Consider the following 22,473-nt stretch of genomic DNA (forward strand, 5'->3'; position numbering starts at 1 on the left):
CTAAAACGGTCCTGCTTCAACAGGTCCAGCCAGCCAGCATCTTACCAACGTGCTTACCTTACTACAGCGGCAGTACAGCGGGCTGTTTGTTGTGCTGAGTGGCTAGGTTTTTCCCCAGTGAGGCCTGGCCTCTCACTGTCCCACGTGACCAGCGGTTTGACAGCGGACATGAATCAAGCAGGTACACGTAACATCATTCAGAGCTAATCGCCCGGCGCTGTCCACTGTAGCTCTCGTCAGCCGTCCCCGCCCCCCCAATACCCGTCCCCTTCTGCCGGCAGTAATGTGACGCCACAGCGCTGGAAGGGGCTTGTCAGGTGGCGGTGGCCAGTGAACCGTCACCGCGCCCCCGGGGGCTCCATATGTCAAAGCCCGGGTGTGTGCTTGTTTGCGCCCGGTCTGTTCTTAGTGACAGTTTGGGAGGGTAATATTACTGTAAGAGGGCCCTTGTTCACAGTGAGCTATCTCTCACATACAGATCCTGAGGGCAACATGTAATTTCATAAAACAACACTTTGTAATACTACTACTGCTAATAATATGATGCCTGTCATAGATAACATCCTGAACAGAAACAGGCAGCTCTTGGTTCAACCACATCCAACGTGTGGCACCAACCATTTTGTGTGCGGCTACCATGATGTGCCAGAAAGCTCTGCACACATTCCCTCAGGTGGAGAAACGGGGATTTAATTAGTCAGCTAACCTGGGTTTGTCTTACCTCCTCAGTCCTCCGTCTGGGCTCACAGTTTTGCTCCAGTATGTTTATAGCCTGAAGAACGACATTCAATTAGAGAATATCTGTGCGTCAACTGATGTTTTGTGTCTTCCTCTTATTTCAGGGCGATGACATTGTTTACTACAACGCAAAGGACAATGTAAGTACATTTCAGCTTCATGCACATTCAGGTATTATGGAGGTCACATGCGCTCTGACACAATGTTATAGCTATGTCAAAGTTATCACCCTAAAACGTAACATATGTTTTTGATTTACTGTGCAATTTTGACTTTGCCTGAAAATAATGTCTTGTTTCAGAAAATATGAATTTCCTGACAATGTCAGTGTACAGTACAGTACCACATACAGTGCAGTCAAAATATATATTATATTCAATTAAAATGAAAAAAAGTTTTGGAAAGAAATTCATACGTAGGCATCAACTTCAAATTCATATTTGTCTAAGAAACCAGTTAAGCAAAAGTCTTTAGATCAAAAAATCTTTCGAATGCATGTTTGCCGTTATTTTAATCAGGTGTGTCCAAACTTTTTACTGGTACTGAGTCTATTTGAGAGCAGAAAGGTCTGCCTGTTTCATTTAAATAAATTGATGTTACTCTTTAGCTTGAAATTCGGTGGTAGGATTGCACCCAGCCATTAGGACGAGGTTAGACATCATGAACAGTGGAAGAAGAAGGCAGGGATGGGGTGGAGGAGGGATGCTGTGAACAGTTGACATGGAAACAAAGTAGTAGGTAGGATTTTTTTATACTAGATAAGACCAGTTCATACAGGTTTTGTTAGCTGTGTAGGGATTGCCTGAATACACTCCTCCTGGTTCTTTGTTTGGAACTTCAGTCATAACAACAGCAACATTCTGTGTGTGTGAAATATATGAAATACTTATGGAACACAATATGAAGTGGAATTGCAATCTGAAGAGCTCTGTGGCTGCGGCGGCCATTTTAACCAGGCGCTGGAGTGAGACCGCGTAATGAGCACGGTTCACACTTGTTTCTCAGCCTCTAATTGGGCCGTACCGGTGGAGCTGCTCATCGCACGTTTCTCCGCTAATTGACAGATGAAATATATTAGCTGGGGGAGATCCACTGTCTCCGCAGGTCGGCAGGGGGACCGTGGCCAGAAATAGTTTGATAGCGCGCCCTCTGACCTGCTCCGACACGCTCCTCCCGAGCCGAAATTGCTGTCGGTGCGCGTTCAGAATCGGCCCCGGTGTTTTACGCGGTTTCGGATCATTTGCGAGACTGTCGGGGGCTGCGGCGGAAGAATGGGCAATCCCACATGCTGGAGCACCGGAGATGTTTCGGCGTTTTTTTTGTTTTCCATCGGATGTCTTAATCGGCTAATTAATTATTCCACTAAATGAATGCAGTTGACCGCGCAGTCGAGGCACTTCAACACGCGGGCTGAATCATCCGTATTAATTAAGCGTAACGGCCGATCCAATTATGCAATTAAAAGCTGGAGTAGAACACAATAGCAAACATCCAGAGTACTCCAGGGCCACAGCTGCCAACCCCGCAATAGTATTTTGTGGTTGCCTATGCCTTCCGCCTCAGATTTGGAATTATTTAATAATCAGCGTGATTATTTAATAAACTGTGTAATTGGATTGCAGAGGATTCCATGCGAGCTGTTACAGGTGAAACCTTGTTTCTTGCTTATTCTCTTTGTTCATGGTGTGAATCCGCTTTCGTGCTGTGTGCCTGCCGTGACCCCTCCTCTCCTCATCATTATGCGTGGACTCCTGTTATGAAGGCGTAACAGGATGTGTGACACCACCCTTAACTGGAGGGGTCAGAAGTCACCGGTGGCTCTGTCAAAGACATTCCCCTCTCTCCTGTGTTGTGGCTGTGTTTCAGAAGGGGCCCCTGTACTAGAACATGTGATGTACAGGCTCTACAGTTGGTGCTATGAAACAGACTCCTAGGTCACATGAATAAATGTTATACAGACCTGTGGTGGAACGCATCTGGAATTTCTGACATTAACTAGTATTGTTACTTCCCATGGTACCTAGGGCTGTTAATCTTCAGAGGTGGACACCCCGGCTTCAGGAAGTAAAAGTCCTGCCACGTATTTGTCCTAGCCATTCACTAAACAAGGTGATTTCACTAATTAGCTCCTCTACCTGGCTGAAATGTTGTGCTAATTAAATTCAGCTGGTGTAATGAATGATTAGAACAAATATGTGTCTGTTAATCTTACAATTCATTAGCATGTACAGTACCACTCAAAAGTTGATTATGCTTAAAAGCTTTAATTTTGTTTCTTAGACAAATGTGACTACTGATGCTGATGCCTAAGTATGAAGTTCCTCTGGAAAAAAATTAAAAACAAATATTTTTCGGTTATTTTGAAGAATCTAAAACATAAGATAGCTCATAACAAAGCTGTGATTATAACACTTGTGACACAACGTCACAGGATAATTCTGTTTGTGTTCAGTTTTGACATCTTTACTGTTATTCTAAAATGTGGAAAATTGAAAAAATAAAGAAAAGTAGTGTGCCCAAAGTTTTGACTGGTGCTGTAGTGTATGGGAAAGTGAGGATATCATTTGCAAACTTGAAGAGAAGGGATTTTTCTTGTCTCTTTCAGGATGGTTTCTGCGAGGCAGTCAAAGGTGCTGTGGGCAGAATGTAAAAGAGTTTGTATAGAATAAAGTTGGGGGTGGTTGGAGGGGTGGGGAATTAATATCCCTGCTCACACAGCCTGACAGTCCTTTTTTTTTACCTGGGGTTTTTGATTGTGGTCCACTGAAGTGCGGAGCGGAATGCGATTGGCTCTTGAGAGGGATCGTGCGGGCTCTTCTGGGGGATTACCCCCCGCTGCCCCCGGGCTGTCGGCATCCCTCCGCAGCTGGATCAATCTAGGAGAGAGTGCGGAACCGGATGAGCATCTAATCCCACCTCTCCGGTCCTCCGAGTATCGAACCGCAGCGAGGGTCGGCCAACGAAAATGTCAGGCCGGTTATAAAGCGGCATCTCCGGACTGCTTGGATCATCAGTTGAGCTGTCTGGGGGGAAAAAAGAGAGTCCGTACCGATCGTGCCTCCCGTCAGACGTTTTGAGAAATCTTTTCCGCCTGCCGTCATATATTTTCCCTTTCTTTAATGCTAAAAGGTCACGCGACTCCAACCTCGGGGCACTATCCTGACAGTGCAAGATGTTTGGTAAATGGCTTGGGTAGAACTTTTCATCATTCTGTGTTCAGACTTTTTTAAACTTGTATGGTAATTACAAGCTTTCCTATAGATCTACTGCTGCATATGTATTCTGCCACAGGACAGTTATCTGTAAAATTTTGCCATTACTCATATGTACAGTACCAGTCAAAAGTTTGGACACACTTTTCTTTCTTTGCTTTTACTATTTTCCACATTGTGGAATAATGGTTAAGACATCAGCGCTATGAAATAACACAATGACCAAAAAAGTGTTATAAACAAGTCAAAACTATTTCATATTTTAGATTCTTCAAAATAATCAAAAAATATTTTTTAAATTAAAATTTTCTTTGGAAAGAAATTCATACATAGGCATCAGCTTCACTATTTATGTTTGTCTATGGAACAAATTTCAAGCATTTAAGCATAAGTGTTTAGATCAAAATGCCTTTGAACGCATGTTTCCCGTTATCTCCCGTAAACTTTAGACTGGTACTGTATGTACATTAACGCTTGTGTACACCAGGGTTGGGATCAATCCAAAATTCAATCAGTTCAGTTCCTCTCCCTGTAAAGACAGTCTAAATTCCAAATTTAGTTCCAGTTCCATTGCTTGAAGAGTCTTGAAATTCTTCACATGTGATTTCATGAAAATTCAATTTGAATTGGAACTGATGCCAAACCTGGTGTACACATCTGTTACACTGTTTCTACCTGTGTCATGGTATGTTTGCATAGACAGGCGTTAGGTCCGCCATGGGACAATTATTTCCTTTTATCTGATATAACTCATTACATCACAGGAAGCACCAAGGGGTGCTCTTTCAGAGAGAATAAACACAGGGAATGTGTTTGGTTGGACAGCATCAAGTGTAAATCAGCCATGTAGATCCTATTATTTTGGAATGTTTTTAGATATATTCAGAATTTCTGAAGTTCATTTCCAAATATTGACTTCAGGGTATGTGGGGTCAGTTTGTATTTGTGTCCCTGCCCCGTAAACGCACAGCAACTGGTCCTCCAGGCTGGGGGTTTTGCATAGGGTTAACAACTCATTGTCATTGAAAAAGTAACTGTTACAGATACTGTTGCAATATCTCTGCCGTCTACTGAAAGGTCCAATGCAGACTTGTGCCATTAGAGGCACAAAGAGCTGCAAAAGACATGCAGAGTTGGAAGGCAACTGTGGATGCCTTATGCTCCACAAGGAGCAAAGAGAATTATTGAATGGTTTAAATTAAACTTCAGGTTCTGGCAAGACATGTTAAATGATAACGGATCACTATTCAGAGAACAGCCCAAGCGGGTCTTTTTTGAATATTGGTCTTCTTGGTACCTCTGTGCTTTACCTACAAAGTCTGCAGTCTGAGTTCAAGCTTTTCTTGTTTCTTGAGTCTGGATCCAAACCGCTAGGTGAAGACTTGAACTTCATCGAGTTTCACCTTAAATGCAGCGTCATAATTAAATGGGGGGTGGGGGGGTGGGGGGGGGGTCAATGGTAAGGGCATCAAACACCCTCTTTGAGTCATTGTTAGTAAAGAGTTTAACAAGCAGTGTATTGAAAACTTCAGGGCCATATTAATACCGAGCAGAATGATTCTCTAACAGGCTTTTCTAATTTCACCGTTAATGCATTGATTTGTTTTTTTAAATGTCTTATTGAAAAGCCAATTTTCAGGATATGAAAATTCTCATTAAGGAATAATTTATTGCTCCCTATAGTAATAAAAGGACATATGGAATGCCATTAGAAGGTTTGCAATTATCCTAATTCATGCGGGAAATGTGATTTTGACGAAAGCATTAATCGCGGTAATGCGTTCTATCCCGCAATGCGGACGCGCGGCTGCTAATTGCGCCGCCCACGTGCAAACCGAGACCCGAGAGGAAACGATGCCGCTTTCCCGCCCGCAGCTGGAGGCGAATGAGACCAACGGGGGCGAGGAGGGGAGGAAGAACCGGATCCGGCCAGAGTTCAGGGAGGACCCCGCCTTCAAGCGCCTCATCTCCTACAACCACACGGCCGTCCACATCCCCACGGACATCTACGAGGGCTGTGAGTACAAACAAGCTCCGTCTCCGAGCACGTAACTGGAAGGTCATGGGTTCGATTCCCGGCTGGGCTGCTGATATTATTCCACGGAGCAAGTATGTCGTTTAATGTGAACTGTCTCAGTATAAACCCAAGTGCGTAAATAAAGTAACTTAAGTTATTCTGAATTGAAGATGGATTAAATAATGTCCTTTAATACATTTACATTTATTCATTGGGCAGACACTTTTATCCAAAGCGACTTACAAGTGAGGTACAGTACAACACAAGCAAAAAACCATACAGAGTCAACAATATTAGAAGTACTGCATGACAAAGTTCCAAAGGTTGGCCCGGCAAGATACCAACTAGCAGGTAAAGCTAGCGAGTACGTTAAGCCATTGCAACCAAACCATTACAACCAAACCTATACGTTTAAACCATTACAACAAAACCATTACACCAAATCAATAGGTTAGAGTGTTACAGCCAAACCATTACATTTTTTTTTGTAACGAAAATAATAATGAAAGTGTTGAGTCTTGAACCAAGCAGCAAGGAGCAATGCTAGCAGACTTAAAGGGATTCACTAGTAAAGTATCTTCTTGTCTCTTTTTTGCATGGGCTTTTCTTGAAATCATAATTTGCCATAAGATTCAGTACATGACTTGCAAGCGTCAGCTGGGAAGTAGTGCACCAAGTGTTGAATCAGGTCGATTCACTTCTCATTGAATTAAATGAAACTGAATCTGATTTGAAATGAACTTCCACCGGAAGATAATGATCAGACTTTTCCACAGAGGAAGTCTGCTCTGAAAGCACTATGCTCAATGTGTGAGGTGTAAGGGCAGCTCCACCCCCAATACCATTACATTACATTACATGCATTTAGCAGACGCTGTTATCCAGAGCGACTTCCAGCATAATAGAACATAAATCTATCCATTCAAGTTAAATGTGTAACAGTGTCAGACCTACCTAACAACACTCCCAGACCAGTGACTGTGAGCATAACACCATTCAAGCCTGACCACAGGTTAACTTGTGCAACCTGACTAGACAAGGGAAGCCAAGTGTACTACCATACAGCAGTCACTACAACACAGATTCCAAAACACATCACAATTCTACACGTAAACCAAACAGCAAATACTGGAGCTACTAGAGGTAGCAGGTGTCAGGGGGAGGGATTGATACCACCCTCCTCATTGTTTTTCCCTCTTCTTCTGTGTTGTCGATCATGCACATCTCCATATAAGAAGGCATGCATGACGTTTATGGCTTCAGGATTCATGCAATATTCCATAAGCTGCGCTGTGTGAAGCAGATATATAGCTTTAGGAAATCCTCGGCCTTCCGGGAAAATGAAAGACATTTCCAAATACTCCTAAATCTGAGAGGATTTTGCAGTACCTACAACAGTACTATCAACGTGTGCAAAAAAAGGAAAATTGTCGTAGAAATGTATATAGCTAAAGGACCTTTCTAATAGCTCATCATTTTTGACTGGGAATCATAATAAAATAAATGCTTTTGATGTCATACAGCACTACACCTGGAATGGAATGTTCTGGAAATGGCTACAAAGACAGTTAATGCAGGGAGTTGCAAATAATGGAGGATAACAGTATTGGGTCTCTATATATTTTTCCTGCTGTTTTTTTTCACTGGTTTAGATGAAGGCAGGAGACCTCAGAAGCCCTAGATTGTTCCTCCTTGTCGAATGTGGTTCGCTTTATTTGTGCCTGTTGCCTGGGAGGTGGGAGACCAGACAGATGGATCGAGGGTGGTGATTAGTCTGCCAGAGATGTGAATCGCGCCCCCACCCCCCCTGCGAAACGGGACCCCCCCGTGGAGTTTCACAGCCCCCCCCCCCCCCCCCCCACCTTCTTCGAGTGCAAACATGCTCCTAAAATATCCCTTGTGTTTTTGGAATCAGCTCAGTGAGTCACGATCCCAGCTCAATGATCATTTTTTTCATCAACACCTCATAGCGTTAATGCATAGTGTTAATGCTTACAAAGTTCACGTCTCATAGTCATGCCACTGCATACTGACTGCTGAGTTTCCCGGCTGATGGGTATAAAAGCAGTGGAATGACTGGTACTAACATTACATTACATTACATTACACGCATTTAGCAGACACTCTTCTCCAGAGTGAGTTTCAGCACAATAGAACACAAGTGTATCCATTCAAGTTAAACGAGCAACAGCATCAGACCAGGATAACAACACTCCCAGACCAGTGAGTGTGAGCATAATACTATTCAAGCCTTACCAAAAGTTAACTTGTGTAACCTGACTAGACAAGGGAAGCCAAGTATACTACAACACATCAGTCACTAGAGCACAGAATCCAAATCAAAATTGCAATATTACACATGAAATAAACAGCAACTGCTACAAGTAGCAGGTGATAGGGAGCAGGGATTGAGGTGGAACTGAGATGCAGTCTGAAGAGGTGGGTCTTCAGTCTGCGTCAGAAGATGGCCAGTGATTCCGTTGTCCTAACCTCCGCAGGGAGTTCATTCCACCACTGAGGGACCAGCACAGACAGGGACACATAACCCAGACAGAGGAATGGAGAGGAGATGTAGATGTGAGGGCCCATCAGGGCAGTGGCTGAGATGCCACACAGAGGGAAAAAAAAAAACATTCAAGCCCAATCACAAGTCACATGCAATCTGACTAGACAACAGAGGCCAAGTATATAAGAATAAGAATAAGAATAAGAAATACTTTATTAATCCCGAAGGAAATTTGAGTGTCACAACTGCACCGTCCGGCACACATCAAAAACAACAAAAGAATAAATTGAATAAAATAAATAGAGATGTATAAAATACAACAAATAGAAAGAAGTTTGTGCAATTATGCGTTGTGCAGTACTTCTGTAGCTGTCATATAATAAATAAATGAGAATAGTGAGATGGAGAAGTTATCATGCTTGTGCTATGATTGTATACATAGTATAAAACGAATTATGAAACAAGAATAAACAAGGGTAAGGTTATTGCTATTATACAGTATGAAGTGCAGTAGAAAAACAGTTATTGTTGTACAATATGCAAAACAATGATATTAGGACACATGAGTCACTAACAGAGAATCCAAAACACATCACAGTACTACACGTAAAATAAACATCACACACTAGAGGTAGCAGGTGTTAGGGGGCGGGGATTGAGGTGGAACCGAGATATAGTGTGAAAAGGTCAGTCTTCAATTTGTGCTGGAAGACGGCCAATGATTCCGCTGTCCTGGCACGCGTGGGAAGTTCGTTTCACCACTGAGGGACCAGCACAGACAGGGATGATGTCTGAGAGGAGCGACCCATCAGGACGGGACAGTCAGCTGCCCCACAGACTGCATAGCGTAGTGATCTTGACAGAACATAGGTTTTGAAACATCCTCGTTAGCATTTCAGTGCTATTTAGATTCTTGATCATTTTTAAGCTTTGAAAATATTGTTTTTCTTCCTTTTGTTAATTTCTCAGATATTGACGGGAGTTATTTTGCAGCTGCGCCTAGAATGTAATTTTAATGTAGCTATTAAGGTGCAAATTACATTCTAGGAAAATTTCATAGTAGCTTCATAAACTGACCACTGGCTGTCAGCAGTTTTACTTCTTTAGTGCATTTTATTTAAAATGTGAAGCATTTTACTCCAGGCCTGATAATACTCTTGTTAAATAGCATATAAGGATGGGGGGAGTGCAGTTATTTAACTGTCAAAAGGTCTGGGACAGTATTCATTACCTTGGTGTGCAGGCATCAGGGGCTTCTGTTACATGAGAAAATATTCAGACAGTGCATTTCAAATGCCGCTGGAGAGAGAAGTCACTTCAGTGCAATGTTTCTGGTGTGTTGGCTTTCTCTGCAATTATGGAGAGTTCCCTCAAAAATGGGGGTCTTTTGGGGTGTACACCCTGTGTGCCTGCTTGTCTGATCGGTCACTTTGAGAATGCGTCTCCAGGCTGCAACTGCATGATTGGTGATCTGATATAGGGATGGCGAGCCAATCAAAATCAGCCTTTTGATGTCACATCCTACCCGTGGGCTCTAGTTGCTGTGTTTTGAAATGAGGGTCAGACCAGTTTTTAGCCTGAAGTGGCTCTTTTATAGATATGTTTGATATGTTTGCTTTTGTGTTGTATGTCTATTGAAAGCAAACTAAGTTATAATATTGTAATAACAGCTCCATTCTCATGTCTCAGTTTGCATGGAAAACAAGCGCCGCCGCTACAATACACACATACGTTCCTGAATGCCTCACAGGGGGTTGGAGCTCAATATAACCACTATCATATTCTGTCCTTAGTGCTGAGTATTGAATTTAAGCTAGCATGATGGTGTCTCTCTCTGTGTTTTCCATTGATTTCAGCTGCCAAACTGCATGCCTAAGCTGCACTAGGGTTGGAATTAAATTTAAATTAAATCCAGAAGAATATGAATTAAATTAGTGTCTTCAAGTTCAGAATAGAGCATCATAAGCAGGTTAGATTGAACACACACACCCCCCCCCAGTATGTCTCTGCAGGGAGCCAGCACAGTGATTACCGCTGGTGAAACTAGCTCAGTACTGTTCATTTGAGGTTGTTGGCTATGTCTTAATACCGTAGGTCTACAATGTAAACACGGTGTGCTCATTCACCCCCGACCGTTTGCTTTTAGAGACACTTTGACCTGATTCATGGATTAAAGGCTGTCCCTATTACACATTAGCTTGTATGAAATCTTGCTTTCCTTTTTTTGTTCACTGGGACATTGGCTTCAAGGCATGGAAACCACAACCACGTGGCAAACAACCGCACTACAACCGCATGCCATTGGTCCGTGTCCCATCTCCGCCTCCTGGTTTTCGATCTTAGCCAGCTTATTTTTCCCAAGCAGAGTCAACAGCGTGTTGAGGTGTTGTTCGGCTGCAGTCCCACTCCAAACAGATCTCTCTCTCTCCATCATCTTTGCACGCTGCCATACTCCTTGTCTTCTTTCTCCTGTCTTCTTTATCCTTTATTCGTCTTTATCCTGTTTCTGTCTGTTTCTTCCCCTACACTCTCCACTCTCCCCTCAACCCTCTCTCTTTCTCACTCTCTCTCTTCTCTCTTTCTCTTCTCTTTCTCTCCCTCCTTCTCTCTCTCTCTGTCTGTCTAGCTATCTCTGTCTCTCTGTCTCTCTCTTTCCGTCTCTCTCTCTGGGATAACGGGCGCCACCCCGCCCGCGTCTGAGGCAGGAAGGATGGCAGCTCCCGCAGACCCCTCAGAGCAGCACCGCAGAGGAACCCCTCACACTGACATTGAGAAGGACAAAACGTGAAGGCTGTTTTTGGACATGGAAAAGTCACCGATGCTCTAAAAAAGGGAAAGCCATCTCCTCTAGAGAAGGGAAGCCATTTTGGCCAAACGGTGACCAGCAATGTCACTAGCATTGCTTTAATTTCACAACTGTCTTAATATGCAATCAAGTACAGTGCTTGGGAGTAATTTAACAGTTACCACACATGGTGTTCATGCGTGGCATCATTTTGAACATTAAAATTTCTAGAAAAGCTTTTGGTACACTAATGTAACTATTTATATAATGTGCCTATACCGCTATGGAGCAAAGATAATCTAATTACAGGCACCGTTAAAGGATAATATGCTTTAATAGTGATAATAGTGCCATTTGAGTAATATGTAGTCTCAGAACCAGTACGTGTCATTTCAAAATCAAGATTGATTGTAGTGAGGCGTTGTCATGGGATTTAAATTTTCTGAAGCATTCTAGAAGTTTAATGTGCCAAATTAGCATGGAAGCGGAATCATGTTTTAGCAGTAGCAGGTGAATTGTGGAATTGATTGTTCGAAGCTGTAGGTGAAAAGGGAGAAAAATAGGAAGCACAGAATTATTACTAAATCTCTGCACGCCCACGCGGTGATCGCCGGAGAGAAGAAGGCTTCAAACAAGAGCAGCAATTAGCACTCATTTTGCCACATAAAACAAGTAGCGAGCTGAGTTCCAGTCACACCGCTGTCGGTCTGTCTGGCTGTCTCTCTCTCTCTCTCACACACACACACACACACACACACACACACACACACACGGTCATAAGCGTCTCATTCCTTCCTTCAGTATCAGCCACAGGTGATTTTTCTGTTTGATGTGTGGGAAATGCAATTTGTTGAAAGTCGTGGGCGAATGGTGAAGTTCAGATAAATGTAATCACTTTGTTGCTGGGAGCTGGGCTATCCATCTTAGATCATCTCAGATCATTCCCACAGAATGCTATTTTGGGCCTCACAGTTTTTTTTTTTTTTCTTCCACGAGACCATCATTCTGTTGATGTGTGTGTGAATGTGTGTGTGTGTGTGTGTGGCTCTCATCCTGTGTGATCTTTGAAGTGAGACAGATTATACTGAAGAAGAAAGCGCTGCAGGTTTTAATTGCGATGGCTCCTTGATTTTCTTTATTGCTGTAATTCTCACACCAGCATGAAACGGTAGTTGTGTAACCTGAGATTCAGCACGTCTATTGCACCATTAAACAATGCGCTAAACCTGAACTGCTGTAGTGACCCATCCGGCTGTACGAGTGGACGTCATGTGGAGCATAAGGCACTCTTGATAGTGTTTTTCGCTAAGCTAATAACGATGTGTTTATTTTTGTGCGTGCCCCCAGAGAGTAGCCTGCCGTAGCCTTATTATTTCAGAACAGTAGCAAAGCGTTGTCTTTTCTTCCCATTATGACAGAGATGAAGTGAGTCGGGAATGAAAGATGAGTGTTCCTGAGGTGCGGGAGAACAGCACTGCTCTCCAGACTGTGCAGCGGGAAGAGAGGAGTTTCGCCAGCCCTACTGGTTCAGGGGGCAGGGCCAGAGGGGGTGGGGATTCCCCTGGTGGTCCCGCCCCCTGCAGGGGGGAGGTCCACGACTCTTGTCGTGTGTGAGGGGGTGGGATTGCCCGCTGCCAAAGAGGTGCTGCCCCCGCTTTTACGGAAGATCCGAAGAGCACCACTGCAAGGACTCGGGTGCAGTAGTCTGGCTGCGGTCGTCCATCCCATAATAAGCAGGGTCATAACGTAGCAATTCGGTAACTGCAGGCTGCTCATTTACCCAATCCTTGATGTGAAAGGTGTGTGAGTGTGTGTGTGTGTGGTTTTAGTTTCCCGTGGAAACACTCTGGTGTCTTTTAATAGGTTATATGTACTAATGCAAGATATCCAGGCTACCTTATCTGTTGCCACCCTCCTTGACACAAGATGTGATTGCATGTCATCCATAAATCTGCCTCTGTATGTGCTTTGGTAAGCTTTGCAATGCTTGTTAAGCTTTAACTGCTATCTCTGAGCTCAGATATTGTTACTAGGGCTGAATCAAACATCGCTCGGGGATGTTGATCATATAAAGTTCTAATAAAGTGAGAAGCAACAAACAAAAACAAATATTCAGTACGCAGAGATGTTATTAAATCAGACAATAATACAGTTTCTATTATAATGCCTGCTTGCCTTTGCCAGATGCATATGCGCAGTGCATATATTCCATTGTAGTTTGTTCCGAGACTATATTCCCCCACTTGCTGTAGCATCCACTTTATGCGTCTCCCACTGGCATTAAATTCACATAACGCAAACCACACGGGATGCTGTATGAGAGGAATTTTAGAAAACGCCTCACCCTTGTAAAAAGGGTACTTCAACTGAAGAGCGTAGCGCGGGGTTCCATTGAGTGGGTTGCGCTAATGGCCAGAAGCATCCCTCAGCTGCTCGGTTCCAGCGTTCCATGTTCGTTTTTTAGGCCGCGCTGTTCACGGGAGCCCTCGAATCCGTCGGAAAGTATCCCTAAAAGCGCCATTGTCTCAGGCTGAATTTGGCACGGTCGCGCTTTTCGACAAAAAGTAACGGCGGCATTCACGCCCCCCGCGAGCACAGCGGGCGTGGCTGTAGAGAGGAGAGCGTTAGCGACATAGCGTACGCGCGCGCGTGTGTGTTCTCGTTGACATTAGCAATTGAAGAGCAGGCTGGCTCCGGTGCTCGTAATGAGGGAACCGGCCCGCCTTAATGAACGGGGTAATTACGGGCTTCTCAGATCGGCGGGTGCTGAGCCGCCACGTTCGGCTCACAGCGTTCGGGGCGCGCCGGCTCTAATCCGCCGCCGAACCGGAGAGGGCCGCTTCGACAGGAAGGAACGATTCGGGCGCCACCGCACAAAGGAGAGCCTGCCGTCATGCTAATCGAACCTAGTGGGGCTTTGTGCAGCTATAATGGGATGGATGGCGTGGGCCTGAGGGTACCTCTTCCTCCTTTTCGTCTCGCTTTCCAGCATCGCGTGCGCACGTATACCGCGGCCTGTGCGCAGATGGAGTGACATCTGAGTGTTTTCCCGGTCAAATCCCATGATCCTCTGCGATAATAAAAGCAATTAGAAAGCAAACAGAAATAGAATAAAGAACAAACAAATGGGAGATGGTGTCCTCCTCCCGGCTTTCCTAATTAGCTTAGATCGTGTAATTTGTCATGTGCGGCCTTCTGTCCGAGATAATTAAGGAAATTGACGTGCCGATGGCAAACAAAGCCTGGACTCTGACTGGATTAAGGAGTCTTGGGAGTTTGGACACAATGTGCTGCCTCGATGTTGACTGCAGGACAGGACGAAGCTTGAGATGAAGCTTTCGCTGCGCGGCAGGAAGCTGCAGACGTGGTAGCAGCAGCCCCCTGTGGCCCTTGCCATGTGGTTTGCATTGAATTTAATTCTGTCAAAGGACGTGCTTAGCCCGGCCTAGAGTCCTTTCAGGAACACTGAGCTGTGGAGCCAGAAATAGCTGTTTCTTCCGTCACCTCTGCTGAGTTATAAGGAATAAGTTATAAAGTAGATATTAAAACTCTTATTTTTAATATTCCTTTCTTCAACAACATGTCAGCCCAATCTTCTGAGGAGAGCCGCTGAAAAGGGCACCTGTGATCCCCATCTCAAAGCAAAATTGTATCTGTGGCAGGATTATCTGCTCTTGCTGCTGGGGTTCTTGCTGCCTATGAAGACCAGTCCAGACGCTGGTTGCCCTTGTCTCACGCTTTCCAAGAGCTATTTGTAGACACGCAGTGAGTTCATTCAATAATGATGAGCTTGTCATGGTGATTTAACCCTGTGGAATGGCTCAGGGCGCGCTAGTGTCCCTTGCTGTTGGCTGGGCCTTTTTCCAACTCCGACTGGACGCCAGCCCAGAGAACTCCATGCCGCGAAGGGTAGAGTGCAAATTTAATCCCAGGCTTTAGGCCCCACTGGTGCTAGGCCCCCGTGGAGAACTTTCGCCGCTTCAAGTCCTTTCTCTTTCCAGCCTGGGGGAGCTGGCTCAGATGAGCTTATGAGTAATTGAGACACAAGGATGGCAGGAAGTCCATCTCTCGCTGGATTGTAATTAGTATCATCAAACTTCGGTCAAATCCAATTCACCCACCTCATCCCGATGAAGACTTGAGCCACGAGGAAAGTTTGTCATCCTCTCTCCTGTCTGTTGCTAGGGGATTCGGGGGCTCAGTCAGGTGGGGAAGCAGGCAGATAACAGCCTCGCGACGTCCCGGTCCAGGCAAACGTGCCATCCTCACTCACCTCCGCATAATGCTTTTTTTTATTAAAAAGGTTCATTATTTACAGGCAAACTCCAGCACCAGTACATGGCACCAAGTGCCTCTCAAAGGTGTGACAAGCTGACAAATAAGATCTCATCTTCAAATGTGAATCCCGCATTTGCTGGTGCCGCTGTTGAAGGGTAGCACTAGGAATATCACTTGCGTGCATTAGACGCTAACAACTTTGAGACGCGAAGCGGACATAGCTCCGCTGTCACAATCCTTGTTATCCCGCATAATATTTTTGCAAGTGATTTGCATAATTACAATGACATGGTAATTCGGTTGCCCGTACGCGGCCATTTCCGACGCAACCGGGGGCCAACACATTTGGAAGAGCGAGCTGTGAAGAGAGCTGACACACGAAGCGACGAGAATGGAAGAGCTGTGCGAGTGAGCAGAAGTCTCCTTGGCTTTGACGTGATCTACATTTACATTTACATTTATTTATTTAGCAGACGCTTTTATCCAAAGCGACGTACAAAAGCGCATACAGTAAGTATAGCGATACTACGGGGATAGGATGTGCACAGTTCCACAATGAGACAGTTCTCAGCTGAGAGCAGCGTCTGTTTGAGGGCACAATGCTATCAGATTTGTACAACTACAGCGTATAGGGCAACTAGTACGATACACTTTCAAACGGCGGACTTCAACAACTTCAAACGGCGCAATGAGTGTCAGGGTAAAGGCGGCGACGAGAAACTATTTAAACAGCACAGCAATTTACGACAGCACTGATTGGGGGGGCAGCAATTGTGTGCTGGGCCAGTCCAGGTAGAGTCTGAAGAGGTGCGTCTTCAGGCCCCGTCTGAAGGAATGGGGTGAAGGAGCTGTCCGTAGCGGGACAGGGAGTTTGTTCCGCCACTGGGGAGCGATGTAGGTGAAATGCCGATGTCGGGCAGAACGAACACCTCCTGCCTTGACCATGCAAGGAGCGAGGCGTCCAGTTGCTGCTGCGGGTAAATTTCAAACGTGTCCGAAGGCCTGGCTCGCTCTGGTCAGCGGACGCAGATGCAGTCCAGAGAGTTTTGGAAAGCGCTTCAGCTCTCTCAAGCTTTACTTCATTGCACATCATGTTGCAGGAGAGCTGTGCGTGGTGTTAGAATTGTAATATGATAGGAAACCCAACCCAAATACCTCTTTTTGGTCCTGATCCTAAACCCTCCTCTTGTGTCTCACTCCCATAATGCACGGAGACTGTGGAAATTTATCAGTACATCTATATCACACCTATTAATACATCAGTTATAATTACATGTGAGCGTCATTTAAGTGGCTCAGTTATTAGAACAACGTACACTTGCATTCTTGTTTTACGTGCACTCCTGTCAAAACAAATCAGCGCAATGTGGTTATTTGGGCAAATTATTTTTTTTGTTTCGGCTAAAGAACTGTTTCAAAACAGTCTGTCAATCCCAGCAATTGCAGAATGAAGTTCTTCCGTGTCTGTGGCAACTGCGTTCAAGTGGGTGGACGTGCTTATTTTTCACACAATGCCGTGAAGTGTCTTTATGTGTGCAGCCTAATTTGCACAGTATCATGGTGGTTGCAGAACCGTGACCCTTCTATTGTGATTTTCAGTGTGTCATGACTGACCCCCCCCCCCCCCCCCCCCCCCTTTGTATGGGGAGGGGGGCTGGCGCCTGTCAAATTTCATGTGGGCGTCTGTGTCGTGAGGTCATGGCTCTGTGTCTGAAACCCCCCCCCCATTACCCCTCCCTCCCCTCGCCCATCAGATGCCGCTCCACCCGGGAGCTGGGATCTCTGCCAGGGCGAGAATTGGAGTGCCTTTCACCGGGCGACGGAGACAGCGGCACTTAATTAGTTTACGCCGGCTTCCGCCTAATTGCTTCGGCCGCGTGCGACCTGACCCTGGCGCGCAAGGCAGAAACAATTCGAGGCTGTGCCGAGAATCCTCAAGCCCGCATTATGCCCGATGATGAGCCTTATTCTAAGGCAGCCGGCAGCTTGGTTAGTTAGCCGCTGATGGCTGACAGTCTGCGCATGAGACTGTGTGGATGTTGTTAATTAAGGAGAGCCATCCCCGTTTGCTCTTATGTGGAGTAATTAGGGCCTGTGTTCATTAGCGCATGAGTACCTTTGTGTGGGCAACCGGTTAATTGTCTTCTCTGTGTTTATTTTGACAATGATTTAGTTGACTGGGAACTATTTTGGGAAGATAGTTTTTTTGTATCCTTTTCATTTCCTCTTGTTGATATCCAAATGTGCAGGTGATTAGCCTGCTCCTGTAGCCGCAACCCTGATCGATAGATACTAACACCTGTGACATTTATGCATGGCTCCCAATGCATTTGCTACGCATTGAATTCAGCAATAAAGAAAAGACGAACGAAATTAACAAAAAATGAAGAGAATTCCAGAATGCCTCCAGATCTGTTGTGGAATCGTTGCATGCAGCTGAGATTGTCAAGCAAGACCTCAGAAAACCAAAGCTAACCCAATCGCTGTCCAGTGCTTAGGTAATCTGTGGCCTTGACAGGTTGTCAAAGCAACATCATGTGTAAAGCAGAGATTTCCCCAGAGTGGGGAGAGAGTCTCTTTCCACTCGGCAGAAATCTTGTTGCATTCCTAGCGGGTCGCAGCCCAAAGGCACAGGTCACAGCGCTGTCCACACCTGCATCCATATTCGCCCGAGACCCTACAGTTTGTTACATCAGCTCCAGCTGTCCAGTGCCGTTAGGCCTGTTTGCTTTGGAGCGGAGCACCCGCGCGTTTCCCTGCACGACTGGCCCTGATTGGCAGGTTCGGGAAGAACACGTGACGTTACCAATGGCCCGCATCGCCCCCCGCAGAAGAAGCCGCGCGCTCGCCGCTCGACAGCGCTCGCCTGCCTCCACCGCTCGCCTGCCTCCACCGCCAGTCTCCCGTAAAGCCGGTGGCGGTCAGCAAAGCGGGAGAAATGACTCGACGCGCCGAGCGAAATTGGCTCGAACATTCCCACATTACTCACAGCGCCTGAGTTTCGTCCCCGTTCCCGTTCGCCTTAAACAAGCACGTTTTATGGGCAGGATCCAAAGGCAGCGGGACCAGAAACATCACAAATTGCCAGAACTCATTTGTCTCTGAGCGTGTGGGGGTAATTTCCTCCCCCCCCCCTTCCTCCCTCTGTATCTTGGATTTAAACACTTTCCACCTCTTCCCCCGTTTCTCTCTCCCTCCCCTGCTCTCCTTCTTTCCCTCTCTGCCTCTCACACACCTCGGGTCAGTGCTGGATGATTGGAGTGCTGATGAATAGCCGCTGAGCTCCAGTATCAGGGAGGCCGGGGTTCTCTGCGGCCGTGTGGGCGTACCAGGGCCTGACCCCGCTGCCCTCCAACGCAGTGCTGTGTTCTGTGCCTTGAATTATTTGAAACGGGAAGCTGTGTGCAGGCTTGTCATCTTCCTGAGCTGGTGGGAGTGCAGATGGTCTCCCTCTCTCTGCTTGAGAGAAGGATCGCCGCAAGTCCAAGCCAGTGGCGTCACGGGCGCGCACACGCGTGTCCGATTGCTTGCGCTCAGGGCATGCTCCGTGTGCATATGACCAGACCAGTGCATTGTAACTAATTGACAAGCACTTATGTGCTGCTGTAGCGCAGAATACCACAGATGAGTGGGACGGTCCGTGTCATTTTGCAGATCCTTTGACCTTAACGCCGCACCTGTGACCCTCAGGGAGTTTTGGGACCTCTGGATGGATTCGTTTTGATGTCCAGTGAGATTGAAGAGGATGCCACCATCACCAAGACTGCGTTAAGTTACCAGACATAGGTCTGAAGGCTGAAACTTGAAAGACCCCCCCCCCCCCCCCATAATGCACTGGGGCTACTGAATGAGTAAGGGATATACTGCGCATCAAAGGAGCTGGTGCGCTTGTTTCGTCCAATCAGCAAACGGGAGAGGAGAGCTGTGGGAAGAGTCGCAAACTTGCCAAAAATCCCCTCCCTCCCTCCCGTCAGACAACATCTCTTCTGAGGTGAATGACTCCTCTCATCTCATAAGCTCCTTCCCCTCAGCGTTTCAAGAGCTACGACTGTCTCGAAGATTGCCCGGCTGGCACCCCTTTCACGATGATCGAGATGATTACGGGCTTCCCGTGCATCCGATCCGGTGCCTTAATCAGCACAAACGCCGCGATTAGAGCGTAATAGAGCTTGGGGCCTGTAATCTAACAGAGGGGGCGGGGGTCTTCATTGAGCGTAATATGTCCTCGCACTCATAAAGGCAATCCTCCACTGCTCCAAGGAGAGGCATATGTGATATTTAGCGCTCATCAATAGGGGCTTTTATTTCTCTGTATTCAGCCCCAGTGTGTTGCAAATGCAGTCCGAGTTACTGTGAAATGTAAAGGCCCCTGGGGGGTCGCTGCTCTCCTTTCTATGCATCATACATAGGGTTTAGTTGCTGTCAGAGCTACGTGAATGGATTTGGATCACCGTAGGCCTATTCGTGAAGGATAAAAATCAACATGAAAGCACGTAAGGCTAATACCAACTGACATTTTACCAACAGCATATGCACATTCCAGTGCTGAAACTGGTAACTGGGGTTTGTTTCTTATTATTATTATTAGTAGTAGTAGTAGGAAATTACAGGCAGTATACACAGTGAGTAATGTTCTCCCTGGCAACAGTCATCCAAAAGTGACACTGAATTAAGCTTCATATAACATTATATCTATCTATCTATATTATACTTCAAGCTCCCTAGTTATGTTATGCCCAATTACCTATATCAGATTTTCAGCCTCAGTGTAAGCAAGCGGATACCAAATAATATAAAAAAACAAACAAATGTAGGATAGGTTATAATAATGCTAACCAGCATAACAGGTTCTCCTTGAGGTATAGATATCATTGGATCACATTCATTCTGTAATTCAGTTTTCCGGTCCATTTATCATTTAAATGTGGAGAAGGTGAACAACACATAACACCCGAATGGTTGATCCCAGTATGAAATGTGGCAGGTTGAATAGGTTCAACTAGACAGTTGAAGTTGCACAGAGAAGTTAAGTGCTGACCCTAACCTGGCAGATCCAGTTGATCTGAAAGACAGATGTGCGCACTTAATCCATCGCTCGGTCAATTTCTTGTTTTTCTTTTTTTTTTTTTTTTCCCCTTTTGCTTGTCACAGCAAAACACATCATTCTTTTCCATTCGGAAGCGGCCTCGTCCTCCCAAATGGATCAATAGTCCTCACTTTATCAGATGGACAATGAAGTCGGTGAGAGGCTGACATGCCTGAAGCTGATGTATCTGAAGCTCACACGCTTGTTATCCCGGACACGTGGACTCGCAATAGGCTACAGCTCCATCACCAGCTCCCTGGGAGTCGATGCCGGGCGTCCGGGTGGGGGGAGGGGGGAGGCTTATTGGAGAGAAGCTGACTGACACTTCTCACAGAAACAGGAAGAGCAGAAGAGCAAATGTTCAAAAACAACCATTTATCTTAAAGACCAACAAACAAACAAAAGAAACCGGTCTGAGCAAACAGTCACCAGAATCAAAACCTACACACCTGTATTTAATAGGCCTTTAATTAGGCAGGTGTGCCTTGTTAACCAATAAGCTGGTTCAAACATGCAAATTACAAACATGCAAACAATTAACAGCTTTTGGATGGAACTGGAAAAATAAGATCTGTTATTGGTCAGTTTGAATTGTATAGATAACAAAGGGCCCTTGAACATTTAACATTAAACGACTGACACAAACTAACATTGAACGTGGTTTCTAGGGGAGGTGAAGGCTCTCCTTCTCCATTAGCTACTTGGCCTCTTTAGCTTAACCATTTCTCTTTTATTAAGCCTCTGGTTGGGCATAACCTATCCTGTCACAGTCCGTTAACCTGGTCTGGGATTAATTATTCAGCACATTGTTGGGATGATAGATTATCTCTGTTTTCCACTATGATGTCTGTTGATGCGGGAGACCAATATACCACATTTGCATTCCTGTCTCCTGGGATCTGCAGGACGAGGCTACCAGCTGCCAAATACTTGATGGTTGGATTGTAGGTCATCCTCACTGAACTTATGTTGTGTTCATAGGGATATAGCAGTGGCGGTAGTGTATGGCAGCTCTTTCTCGTTTCAGCCATTGTGGAAAATTCCTGGACTCCCGGGATAGTGTGAGGGGGGGCTCCCTCCATCCATGGGGGTCCGATGGACTCTATGCAGCAGCTTGCATCTGTTCAAAAATGCACTTAACCTGGGGAGTAACGGTCACAACACTGGGAGGAAAACTGCTCGTTACCTGTTTGCCCCATATGTAATGGAAAACTCCCACGTGTGTGGCTTCTATGAGGAACCCGCTGGTTTTAATTGCTCAGCCTTTTGAATACATTATCTCAGTTTACAGCCCTGTCTGCAAACTTATGGCCAGGCTTTCTGTTAATTGGATCATGTAAGATATGTTACGATGGCATCTGCCAAACACATAATGAAATGAAAATAAGATGCCTAGATTATTCTGTCGAGAGCAAGCAGTGGGATGGTGCCTACATCGCCCCCTGTTGAATGGACTCAGTATCACATGCAGCATAACCATATGACTGTGATTATGAACAACTGAACAGGAAGCACTGGAAGCACAGCACTGTTACATTACTGGCATTTAGCAGACTCTTATCCAGAGCAACTAACATTGGTTACAGTTTTTACATGTTATTCATTTATACAGCTGGATATTTACTGAGGCAATTCTGAATTAAGGAGGGCAGCAGTGTAGCATAGTGGTTAAGGAGCAGGACTTGTAACCGAAAGGTTGCCGGTTCAGTCCCCGCTGGGACACTGCTGCTGTACCCTTGGACAAGGTACTTAACCCACAGTTGCCTCAGTAAATATCCAGCTGTATAAATGGATAACATTGTAAAGAACTGTAACCTATGTAAGTCGCTTTGGATAAAAGCGTCTGCCAAA

At 45.5% G+C, this 22,473-nt stretch overlaps 1 protein-coding gene across 2 annotated transcripts in view; it reads left to right on the forward strand.

The window, feature by feature from the left end:
• Positions 1-22,473, forward strand: part of LOC118771794 (voltage-dependent calcium channel subunit alpha-2/delta-1-like) — a 157,054-nt gene that overhangs the window by 65,731 nt on the left and 68,850 nt on the right. For both annotated transcript variants that reach the window (XM_036519832.1, XM_036519834.1), the window contains exons 5-6: positions 843-878; positions 5,826-5,967. In XM_036519832.1, coding sequence (XP_036375725.1) covers positions 843-878; positions 5,826-5,967 — 178 coding nt within the window. The remainder of the gene's footprint in view (positions 1-842; positions 879-5,825; positions 5,968-22,473) is intronic.

Source organism: Megalops cyprinoides, chromosome 25, assembly GCF_013368585.1.
Source record: "Megalops cyprinoides isolate fMegCyp1 chromosome 25, fMegCyp1.pri, whole genome shotgun sequence".
Classification (NCBI taxonomy): domain Eukaryota; kingdom Metazoa; phylum Chordata; class Actinopteri; order Elopiformes; family Megalopidae; genus Megalops; species Megalops cyprinoides.